Source organism: Leucoraja erinacea, chromosome 15 (genome assembly GCF_028641065.1).
Source record: "Leucoraja erinacea ecotype New England chromosome 15, Leri_hhj_1, whole genome shotgun sequence".
Classification (NCBI taxonomy): Eukaryota; Metazoa; Chordata; class Chondrichthyes; order Rajiformes; family Rajidae; genus Leucoraja; species Leucoraja erinaceus.
The window spans coordinates 18808409-18821397 of record NC_073391.1 but is presented as its reverse complement, the minus strand read 5'-3'; the positions used below and the strand labels follow the sequence as shown (position 1 = coordinate 18821397).

The window sequence follows — 12989 nt, the reverse complement described above, 5'->3', positions numbered from 1 at the left end:
ATTCTGTCACATGCTACTCCTCCCAATTTGGTCTGTAAATTTTGAAATTAGACTTTATATTCCTGAAAAATATTAACCTCAATGTTAAATCATATCCCACCTGCAAATCTAAGAAATTATTAACTGTGTGCTTCCATTTTGCAGCTCATTTCTTTCTTTTTCTTCTACTTCACATGTTCTAACCTTGGGCATGAGTCTGTGGTGCCTCACTTCAGGACTTTAAAATCCAAATTCCTGATATTTACTCCATTACCTTTGCCTGCATTTGCTATTACCTCAAATACAAAGTTGAATATGCCTGACATTTCCTCCTGAAATCGGAGTTTACAATCATTATATTTTTGGTTTCTACATATTTATTCTCTTAAAAGTTTTCAGCTAAAATTCAATTATCTTTGAGTTGCAATTTTTAACTATGCCTAACAGAAACATACTATTGTCCTTTTTGAATATAGGAATCAGATGAACTGTCTTTCATGTCTACAACACTTTTTTCTGCTTAAAATTTTTTAAACGTTCACTTCAATCTGCAAATGTTTAAATATTTGGTATAATCTGCTGTAGCTAAAATGCAAAACATCTACTGGTCAGGCAGCATCTGTGGAGGGAAATGGACAGTTGATGTTTTGGGCTGAGATCCTGCATCTGGACTAAAAGAATGGAAGGCAGAAAGCCAGCATAAAGAACAGTACATAAAAATGTATCTGAATTCTTAAATGCCGATTTGTTTCTGCGAAATTAGTTTTTTTGTACTTTATAGCACATTCTTCACTCAGTCTGTCAACTCATCCATCCGTGCCAATTTATCAGGCAAGCAGCTACTGAATCCTTTATGATTTGCAGTATTGTTGTAATAATCTACTTGACAAGAGGACTGGTTTGTTGGCTCACAGACAACCGTCAGATCAGCTATGAACAGGTTTGAGTGTTTTAATTTCCATCAGAACTGAATTTACGTCAAAGGTGGTTTGAAATTGAAAGAGATGCAATATATAATAACATATCCCATTTCCCAATTACTGCCAGGCCACAGGAAATTAGAACAGTATCATATTTTAAACAATCAGTCCTCTAACATTTATTTGATCGAGGTACTTTTTTTTTTACTGGGGAGTTTGAATGATGATCTGCCACCAGAATATATTTTGGTTGAGTTTAGCAGAGCTGATTTCGTAACCAGGGTCCTTGGTCAAGAATCAGAATAAGATCACAACACCAGTCGTGGTGGTTCCAGAGCACGTTCTCCGAAAGCATATTCTCTTTGGTAAATGGGCACTTGGAACTAAACCAATCCATAATACACGTATGACATGATGCATGGGATGTTAGGAGGGAGGAAGTTTCTTTCATTAACTTATCTAATCATAAACTTAAAATAGAGATGAAAATGGTAATTTAGTTATATCAATGGAATGAACTCACTTAAAAACCTGATACAATGAAGTAGAAATTGATTTAACTGTATTATGCACAAAAAGGTGGATAACTGGAATTCCAACCTTGGAATTCTTAAGGAACATGAACAGCTAGTTAATTTAGGTATGTTGCAAAACTTACCTTCAGCGGCGCTGCAGTTCTGTCGCTGCCCGTGTGTGCGACTTTGGCGCCTTTGAGAGGGGGGGCGGGTTTAAAACGCAATTTTCTCTAGGCTATTGAAATCGAGGTTGCTCAGCCTGCCTATTTGCTGACGAAAAATCGCTGCGACATTAGTTCGCTGCAGCTATTTTTAAACTAAATTGGGTTATTTAATTGTTATAGTAGTTTAAAAATCATCCTCTAAAGCCGCGAATGCCGACAACGAGACGGATCTTATGTAGGGGACAAGGCAAGGTAGGTTGTTTATTTTTAACATTAAAAAGTGCTTCTTAAGATCCCTTTATTCAAAATTTTAAGTTGTGAGTAAGTGACTTGGGGGCCCATTCAAACCCGCAGTATCTTTCATGGGCTTCAAATCCACCGCAATGGCAACATTCCAAACCATCGCGTTCCAGAAAAACCCACTCGCAAGCCGATTTAAATGGCCATTAATTTACAGCAATTGAACACTAAATTCCTTCCATTTGGCCCATAAATTAATGTCAATAAGATTAAAAAATCATGTGTTATTGTGAATTCTTGTGTGAATGTTCTTTGGACACTTAGGCTATTTAAAAATGTTAATCTTTTCTTAAGAAATGGATAGATGTTTCGATCTAGTAAATGAATTGTGGAATTAGCTACAATTGGGTAACTAATTATATGCTTTAATTTCAGGTCATCCAAGTAAGATTGTTTAATATTTGTTTCAGAATGCTTCAATCTACAATAACTGAACATTTCTTTCAGTTCTCTTAATTTTTAATAAAGTTATGGGCTTTTGACTGTTCTTGATTACAGCTTTGGTGTTAAGTCAATGGAAAATCAATAGGGAACAAGATGCTAATTTCCGAGTATGAAAATGGCCATAACTTTTTTAATACTGTGATATGAAAGTGAATTAGGTTTCAAATTGAACTTCTTTTTATGCTTTATCTGATGGGATAAATTGCAGCCTTGATTTTTTAAATCTCAAAATTTTGTAACATTGCTAATTCATTGCAACAATTATGTAGCCCTGTGTAACTTCATATTAGTTTTTCTTATTAAGAAATTTCTATAAGTTTTGCTGTGAATATGTGTTCTGCATTTTGATTTGTTGTTAATGAGTTAGATCATTTTTCCTGTGTGGTGATTGGTTTGGGGGCGGGAGCTGGGAATTGTGGGTAATCGAAGTCCAGGAGAGAGAGCGAAGAAGTCCAGAAGAAGAAGTCCTAGGCTAACTGCTACCCTTTCAGCTTGGAGGGGTGGATTAAAGACTGTCGCTGTGTGGACTTTGGGATTACGAGGAGAGTGAGAGCAGCGGTTAGCTGAGCCCTGGAGACAACGAGGGAGAAGGAAGATTTCTGCCACATGGGGTCCTCTCTGGTCAGCCAACTCCCCGCCATCTTGTGAGCTTCTGCACTGTGCACTTGTCCGCTTTCACTGTATTTGGCAGCGACGCTCTCCAGCTTCGACCAGGCCTGCAACGTGGGGTTATTCTTGTTTTGTTTTTAATGTTGCCGGCTTGTGTGAGTGAGTGTGTGGGCCCACATAGTAATTAGTACTTAAAGGTACTATAAAAGATTGATATTTTATTTTGTATTTCCCCGACCAACATATCATTTATTTTAATTAATAGAATAAATGTAAAGGCAATTCATTGGAACATAGTTGTCAGTTGATTTATTTTAACTGTTTCTACAGTAAGGTATACCATTTAACATTGCATTAAAGGTGCCCTAGTGTCCAAATTAAAAGAGTGCATAAATACTTAAATTAAGGGTTAACTAACACCTATAAGGGAATTAAAGTTTACGAACCTGGGGCGCAGCTCATGTAGAGGGCAAAGAAGCGCTACAATTATATTGGGGAAAAAAAATCTGACAATAATCTGTCTAATCATCAACTAAATATTTCAGGTCAAATTTCCCATCCAATAGCACAGTTTTCAAATCTAGCTGTCTTTTTATTATGACTAAGCTAAGGGGAAATCCAAGAAATGTGCAAGAAGCTAGAAACATTCCATTCTCATCCACGCAACTGACTGTAAACTCCAACATTGACGGGAAAATGTAGATATACATTGTTCTATACCTTCCATAAAATCAATAAAGATAAATGGCAGAGGCAAAATTACTAGCTCTCATGTGTCACAGATCAGAGTATAAACACTTTTGTTTTAATTACAAATTAATCATTCTTATGGACTCGAGCAACAACAACAGAACAATGTGTGAGATTTTTCAATGCAAGGATAAACTCCTTAATCAAAAATGCTGAATGAGCAGATCTTGTTTCATGTTAAATCGCAGACTAATCTAAAGGCAATCACAGACTAATCTAAAGACAACTATCACTTTACTCTCCATACAAATATCTGGTCTGTGCATCAATGTACATTGAAAAGCAAAATATAATCTCACCTGACTGCAGAATAAACACCCAATGATAAGAATGCATAATCTGGATCGTAATAAAGGTACACAGAGGAGACACCACGAGGAAGAATATCGATTACTCCAACTGCAATAATCTTTCCATCCAACCAGTACTGTTGATGAAATGATCCATAACCCAAATCAGGACCATCAGGTGGATTCTCTGCCTAGAAAGGAAGACATTTTGTAAGTGCTTGCCTAAGCAATTTCATATAACCCAACAATTTAAAAAAAAACTCAAAACTGATCTTGTGAATTGTGCCTAATACATTGGCCTTAACTCAGTTAATGGGGTGGAAGACTGCAACCTTCACGAGGTCCGCCCTATTTCGACTAATGCAATCAACTTGACGTGCACAAACGGAAGATCAAATAGAACAAGTTGTCCAACAACTTTAGGCTGTGCACGCCACACGAAAGAAGAAGAACTCAGTTAATTGTGCCGAGTTAAGTCTTGAATGCCAATTTGGTTACTTCAAAAAAATGCCATTGATGTAACATTAACATTTGGCGTTTCCATAGGGAGGAATTGCACAACTTTTTCCATGAGTTTATTTTAATTCCTTTAAAATATTCCCAATGTTAAAACACTTCCATCAATATTCCCATATTCTTTCTCTGAAAATTAAATATTCTGTAATTAGCCGTGTTAAAACCAAACATGAGACTTGAACAACGCTGTTTGGCTGCCCAAAAACCTTTGATTTTTCTTCCTCAACCTGGAAACCACACCATTGTACTATCAATGGGCACCACACAGCCTTGTAATACTATGAAATTATAGTTTCAATTATTACAAATCGTGATACAGAATATTAATATACTTTCAATGAAGGGATATCACAGTCAATCTTGATCCTATCCTCTCTGATGCTGGCTCCCAATAGTTGTGGTAAACTAGTTGACACAACACCCAGGGTGTGGAGAAATAAGGGAATTTTAATAAGAAATGTTACGGTGCTGAATATCATTCGAAATACCTATTGATTATCAAGGTAAACCTTAAATAGAGATTTGTGTTAAAATGTACAGTGTTATATCTATATTCAGATTTAAAGTACATTAAAAAGGAAAGTGACTCTTGGGTTGTTATTTATTCTTGGGTTTTTCTGGTCTCAAATTATTTTTGCTCCCCGAAGTGCAATCCTTCATAGACCATAGATAGATATAGCTAAAGTGTTAGACAGAATCAGAGACTGACTAATGCAGTGAAACAACTGTTCCCCTTGTTTTTCCTGGAAAATCAGCGACAGGTGATATTTCAGGCTGGGACCCTTCTTCACTGATTTTTTTGGGGGTAGGGGGTGTGAGGGAGAAGAAAGCTGGAAGAAAGGAGGAGCAGGACAAAGCCCAGCTGGTAATAGGTCGATACAGGTGAGGAGGGTATTTATTAGGCAGATGGTGGACAAGGGTCAGAGATGAGAGGACAAAAGGTATAAGACAAAAGGATTCAAGAGTTGTGAATTGGGAAGCAAGAGAAAGGAATGCTGGCAAGGGGATGGGGAGGGTGTGAGTCCATGTGGGGCTCTGGCGAGAGGGTGGAAGGAGGGAGTGGTTGTGGGGGGGGGGGGGGGGGGGGGGGGGGGGGGGGGTAAGGGAGAGGGAGAGTGTTCTACAGTTACCTAAAATGAAGGAAATCAATGTTCATACCATTGTTGGAAGCTACCTAAGTGAAACATCTGCAATCAGGTTTCCGTCTGCCAACAGTAAAAAGGAATAATCAAAGTCATATCATTCAATATGACCATGACAGTATGCCACTCTACTGTTCAATTTATCTGTATCCTTTAACAGAGCTGAATTTGCTGTCGCCTTTAATTACATGCACTTGAACTCATTTTTGAAGCAGTTTATATCTATTTCAGTAGAGGTAATAAAGAATGAATATCTACCAGTTTGGTTTAATTTTTTTTGCTTTAATGTGGATGCCAATGCAATAGTTTCAGCATTTACTGAAATCTTGCCTGAAAATAAAAACTTTGTATCATTGTTTCTGCTCCACTGAGGCTTATTCATCAGACATTAGTTCAGAATTTCTCACTTTGCTGCTACTGCAGAAGCAGACCTCTGCTAGTAATTCATTCTCTGAGACGGATCACCTTAAAGCTTTTAGAAAGACAGGGTGCCTTGATTCTTTGAGTTTAATCAAATAACATAGAAAACAAACATATCAAAGGGGTAAATGATATCAGCCCACTCCTAATCTATCTATTCCAAGCCATTCTTAACATTTACATTGCTTAACCAAAGGTAATCCTTTAAATATCTGTATTTGGAAGCTATAAATTGGGACCAATGCTCTTGGTATGTTTGTCAATGTAACAGGCCATGCACAAATTAAGAAAATTAGAATTCCGTCATCATTAATGGAGTTCAGCACTTTTTTGCTTTGTGGGATGCTGCGTTGGCACTATAATGGTCTTACCCTGTGCCAATACACCAGTGATCAAATTATGGTTTGCTTGCCAGTATTTCAGGACTGATATTGTGAAGGCCACAGCAACTATACATCATTAAGTTAAAAAACTCCATATTTTCAAAACATGGAGAATACTAATAAAGCACATCAATGTTGGAATGGATTTATTTTATTGGTCATCATAAATAAGTGACCTTGATCAATAGAAATAACAATCTCACACAACAAGAATGGTAACAGAACACTCATGGTTAATACATTTTAGGACAACATTGTAAATAACATAACAAAGTAAAAGTCTGTCCAAATCAAACAAAGTCAGCTGGAGCTAATAATAATTGTTTGCGCATATACTAAAATTAGAGGCACAATTGAACCACCAGCCTTGCAATAAGAAAACTAGTACAAAATATAAGCAAAGTAGTTTATTTTAAGTAGAGGTATGATCTCATCCAAGTGGCCCTCAATTTACCCATTAGTTTGGAAAAAATGTGTTTTTAAAACAAAATCACAAATTATATATTACAAATTATAAAGAATTGTAGTCTAAGACTGATCACACTGAAGCATTTATAATAAGTTCTTGAATTGTGATGCAATTACTTTATATCTTTCTTATCTAAAGTCAGGTTGGCCATTAGGGCATGTGCTTGCCAAAGTTTGCTGTGATTATTGATGCTAAATTATCTGATCCAAAATGCAGTACGTATTTACAACACAGCATTGTTGGGTACCTTTGCTTTTGAATGAAAAGGTTCAGTCCACTCTTCTCACTCCACAGACATGAGTGCCAACATTTAGGAGGATGCCCCTGTGCAATGCTGAGGGGATGTTACATGTCAGAAATCCCACCTTTTGAATGACATGTTAATTCAAGGCTGCGTTTGCTCTTATAGATACTTGGGCAAATCTGGAGGCATTATAGCAAGGAAAAGGTGAATTGCCTAGTGACCTAGCCAATGTTGATATCTCAAACTCGACTCTCAGAATCAAATTTTCTGGCTTTCATTTAAGTGCCTCGTGTGGGAACTTGATATGCACAAACTAATTCTTGCTTTTCCTTCATGTTATCACAGTGGCTATACTTCAAAAGTGCTTCATTGCTATAATCTATTTGGAACTTTGTGAAAGCAAAGTGAAGGGTACTGTTTATACAAGTATTCAGTTTGCTTGCTTTCCTAAAGGAAAATACCTACTTTATGACATTTACATTTCATATTGTCTAAAAAGAAAGAATATTTTCAAAATGGAAATACCGTGATATGGATAATAATCCCATTTAAAGACCAAATAAATAGGAAATCTAAACCCAGTTGATTCCCCTAAATCTATTTGAAAAATATTGATAGTTACAGAACATGCAAAAAAAGGAGAAAAATAAAGAAAGCCTGTAGCTTGCAAAATTGTACAAGACAATTTTGTTTGAATCATTAATCCATCAAAATACCAAGGCGGCTATTGAGGGAATAAAATAAATTGGACCAGTTGAGGATGTCCTGGCAAAACATCAGTGCAAAATAATGGAGCCTTTAACCTTCTACTGCTGAATGCTGACACTGAGAGCCAAGTTGGTATATTTTCCAAAATATATTTTTCACTAAAATACTCCTTTCAAATGTACTTTTGAAAGCAGCTTTCTTTATCCAGTCTCAATATATTTACTACCAGGATGAAAAGAGTTATGAACTATGCATCCTCCAGTGATCTAAACTTATAAAATTCAGTCTGTATAGGTTTCCAATATAAATAGATCCACCATCAAAGCATATTTTAAAACCTTTCAAAATCAGCCTCTTAAAAACTGAGTACCATAGTAACATTGAAAAATATAAACATAAATACAAATGCTTCGGATTTTGTTGGCACCTGTAGCAGCACAAATCCGTTGCTGCATAGAAACATAGAAAATAGGTGCAGGAGTAGGCCATTTGGCCCTTCGAGCCTGCACCACCATTCAATATGATCATGGCTGATCATCCAACTCAGTATCCCATCCCTGCCTTCTCTCCATACCCCCTGATCCCTTTAGCCACAAGGGCCACATCTAACTCCCTCTTAAATATAGCCAATGAACTGGCCTCAACTACCTTCTGTGGCAGAGAATTCCACAGATTCACCACTCTCCGTGTAAAAAATGATTTTCTCATCTCGGTCTTAAAAGACTTCCCTCTTATCCTTAAACTGTGACCCCTAGTTCTGGACTTTCCCATCATCAGAAATAATCTTCCTGCATCTAAACTGTCCAATCCCTTAAGAATTTTGTAAGTTTCTATAAGATCCCCCCGCAATCTTCTAAATTCTAGCGTGTGGGCATGTGGGCACTGCGCATGGTGGGGGGAGGAGGGGCAGTTATTGGACACCACTTAACTGGGCAATAACAAAGCAAAGACTTTGCATTGTGCGGTGCATCATTGCTATGTGGCACGTCTAAGTGTAGGAATGTGACTCTGTTAAGAGGGCAAGCCTGGGGTAGGAGGAGTATCAGATAGATGCAAGAATGTAAAATGCTGCAGGTTGAAATTGTTAGTATTTTAGGTCATTTTGTTTCCATTAGTAGTATAAACATTTAAAATTCATGTTGAAGCCAATGAGGCAAATATGATAAATCTATACTGGAGGTAGACTTTGTTATATGTGATATTCAACAAAAATAGCTTCAACACCATTTTTAATGTAATGCACTCTGCTTTCCATTTCCCATTAGCTGCAAAACATTATGTTTAAGTGTCAAATACTAGTCAATTTCTGCTCAGACCTCATTTAAGCATTTATATGTAGCAGTTACCAAAATAGATTGATGAGGCACTTAAGATCAACACACATAATAACATGAAGGTGATATGCTTCTTCTATAATTTGGGTTGATAGCACTTGCATGTTACTCCTAAAAAAGACCATGTTTAAATCCCAATTTTACATAACATTTCTCTGAAGAAATGTTATCCAATTAAGTATTGGCCAACGCTCAGTCAACGTTACATATTTCATGCACACTCTAGTACATTTACCGACCAAAGAAAACTTGTCAAGGTGAAGGAAGCATTTCTTCATTATATCAGTATACGCAACTAGATACTAAAACATATGGAAGAGGAAACAAATACATTAGCAGTGGAGAAAACCACCTGACACTTTGAGCCCACTCCACAATTCAGCAGGATCATGACTGATATTCTCTCTTGGCACTATTTTCAAACACCATCACAGTACCCCTTCAAAACATTAGCATTCAAAAATCTTTCATTTTGATTGAATTCAATGGCTGAGCCACCAGAATCCTCATATGGTCAAGATAAATTTATTTCCTAAATGTCAACGCTTCATTCTGAGACTCGAGGGCATGCCCCACTTGACGATTTTTTTCGGCGACTGTTGGCGTCATATCAGGGTCGCCGAACATTTCAAAATCCAGCTGTGACAAAAAAATGTTGCTACACTTGAAAAAACACTGCACGTCAATATGTCATCACGCCACAAATTTTTCAGTGACCTGATACGTCATTCAATGATGCCAGCAGTCGCCGAAAAAAATCGCCAAGTGGGACAGGCTCTTTATGAACCCTGGTTCTGGACTCCTCAGCCAAGGGAAATCGTCTCTCAGCCTTGTACCAAATATAAAATATATTTCGACTTGCAAATGGCAATAAAATAGCTTCAAAAAACCATCTTCAGCTTCATGAACATTACAAACTATCACAAGGCCTGGTAAATTATATAAACTCACAGTTTGCATTGATGTGATAAAAGCTTATTTCCTCAATGTTAGAATACACTTTATTTGCCTTCAGCACTTTGAAATCCAAAGATTTCCAGTTTAATGTAGAAAGTAATAACTCTCCATAGATGAGACCATTGAATTAACACGTTTGTAGAATAGCAAAATATCAACTTCTTTTCCAGTTGTTACTGATAAATATTATATTATCAAGGATGTCCCCAATTCAGTAAGGTGCTGACTGAAAAACGGGAGCTTATATTTGATTTGAATTAGTTTTCCGTATGCATAATTTAAACTATTTCTTAAAGAAACCAGGAGTTAAAACCAATATCTAGTGAAATGTAAGAGTTCAATTATTTATTGCCGGAGAACTAAAAAACGGGCAATGTTCGTAATACCCAGATAAGCCAAAACAATGTAAGAGAATAAATCCATGGGGAATTCCAAACAGTTTGGTGCAAAGTCAGAGGGCCCGAAATTCAACTTCTAAAAACACACACTGAGATAATGCTTTGTGGGAGACCAGTGCAAGGATTGAAACACTTAAGCAGACCTAATCATAATCTTTTGCCCATTACTGCACAGTAACCACAAGTCATTTCACAGTTTTTACAAGCCCTCTGAGACTAACCTGTGCTAAACACACACCATGTGTGCGCCTCTTATAAGAGATCGTCACACCTCCAATCACTGCTTGTGGACTTTTTGCAGCTCAGGGAGCAGAGTTTGCAGGAACAGGGACAATATTAATCGTACAGGCCTTGATATCCTGGTTGGCTGGTCAACTAAAGTAATGAAGGATGGGGGTCCGAAAAATAATTCAAGTACAAAATGAAGCACCAGTAAGAGGAGGTAACCAGCGGGGTCAATTACAGGAGTTAAGTTCCCTGGACCAATTTCTACGGCTGGAAAAAGTTTAATGATCTCACACACATGCACAGGATCACATTAACAAAGTGCATCTCTTAGCAATTGCACAACTAAAATTACTTGTCACTTTGGAATACACTAGAAAAAAACCACCTAGCAGCAATTCTTAGCAATTACCCAACATTCACATCCCCTAACACACACACACACCTCTTTCACCTTGCACTAATTATAAAAATTCTGGCAGCTTTATCTGGAATAATGCACATACTCTAGGAAGAATACCTGCAGTTGAAGGAGCAACAAAGTTTCGTCAGGTTGACTTCTGGGATGAGGAGTTTTCAATTGCAATGACATTAAGCAGCTAAGGCTTGTACTCAACATAGAAGCATTGGTGGTCTCATTGAAAATTATAAAACTCTTAACACTCATGATTTGGTTGAGGTGGAGTTGCTGTTATCCCTGCTTGGGATGTCTAGACTCAGGGGTCACAAACTCAAAATAACTGATCAGGAATAGGTCTCAAATTAACTGGTCAGCTGTGGAAATGGGTGAGGTAAAATTATCTTATTGATGTCTAGCAGACATGAAGGGCTGAATGGCCTACTTCCTCTTCTTACATTCTTAAATGATGGCTTTTTTACTTGGAAGAAAAATAGATTTTCTATCAGCTAACTCTGGAAAAAGTAGCATTAAGCATTTAAATTTCTACGTAATTTATTTTGTTTGGTATTGGAGAACAGCTTAGAGGCAGAGACACCAAAGCAAATGTTTCTGGGATTCGATGTCCTGATGTTGGAACATTTTTTTCTGCGTATCATTGTGTTAAAAGGGTTATCTAATGAGAACGTTAAATTAAACATCTTTTCATCATTTTGCTTTGTTTTATAGGAGCACGAAACTGGAGGCATTAGGGTGAGGTGGAAAAGGCAGTGAAATTGGAGAAGAAGATTATAAACAAACTGAAAATCAGAGGAGAGGGAGACTCAAATGAAATTGAAGATGAGGGAAATAAAATTTGGGAAACGAGTTATTGACGCTTGTGATTTAAATTGTATTTAACTTTCAATAACAAGAAATTAGTGGTTAACTTGTGTAAGTAAAGCCCTGTAGTGAGCTACTATGAACGATGTACTCGGTCAAGCAGCATCGCAGAGGGAACGCTCAGACACAGTTCTCGGGTCAGAACCCTTCGGACTGATGTCTAAAGATGGGTCACACCCCGAAGCATCATATGTTCATTCCCTCATTGAAGCTGCCTGACCCACTAACTTCCTCCAGCAATTTATTTTGCTTACGATTCCAGCATCTGCAGTCTTTTGTGTCTCTCTTGCTGCACACTATGTTAAGAGTTCATCTAAGTACATTTACTTAAATATAGAAACATAGAAAATAGGTGCAGGAGGAGGCCATTTGGCCCTTTGAGCCAGCACCGCCATTCATTGTGATCATTGCTGATCTTCCACAATCAGTAACCCGTGCCTGCCTTCTCCCCATACCCCTTGATTCTGCTAGCCCCAAGAGCTCTATCTAACACTCTTTTTAAATCATCCAATGAATTCGGCGGCAGGCGCGGGCACACCGCGACGCCCTGTGTCTCCCTTTCAAGGGAGATGCTAAAAATGCATTTCGTTGTCTCTGTACTGTACACTGACAATGACAATAAATTGAATCATTTCATTTCATTTTCATTTCATTTCATTTCATTTCATTTCAATTGGCCTATACTACCTTCTGTGGCAGAGAATTCCACAATTTCACTTCTCTCTGGGTGAAAAAGTTTTTTCTCATCTCAGTTTTAAATGGCCTCCCCTTTATTCTTAGTCTGTGGCCCCTGGTTCTGGACTCCCCCAACATTGGGAACATTTTCCCTGCATCTAGCTTGTCCAGTCCTTTTTATAATTTTATATGTTTCTATAAGATCTCCTCTCATCCTTATAAACAGTGAATACAAGCCCAGTCTTTCCAATCTTTCCTCATATGACAG

At 37.4% G+C, this 12989-nt stretch overlaps 1 protein-coding gene across 9 annotated transcripts in view; it reads right to left on the bottom strand.

Moving 5' to 3' along the window:
- Positions 1 to 12989, bottom strand: part of LOC129704007 (arginyl-tRNA--protein transferase 1) — a 132273-nt gene that overhangs the window by 67798 nt on the left and 51486 nt on the right. For all 9 annotated transcript variants that reach the window (XM_055646806.1, XM_055646811.1, XM_055646812.1 and 6 more), the window contains one exon: positions 3981 to 4162. In XM_055646806.1, the coding sequence (XP_055502781.1) occupies positions 3981 to 4162 (182 nt within the window). The remainder of the gene's footprint in view (positions 1 to 3980; positions 4163 to 12989) is intronic.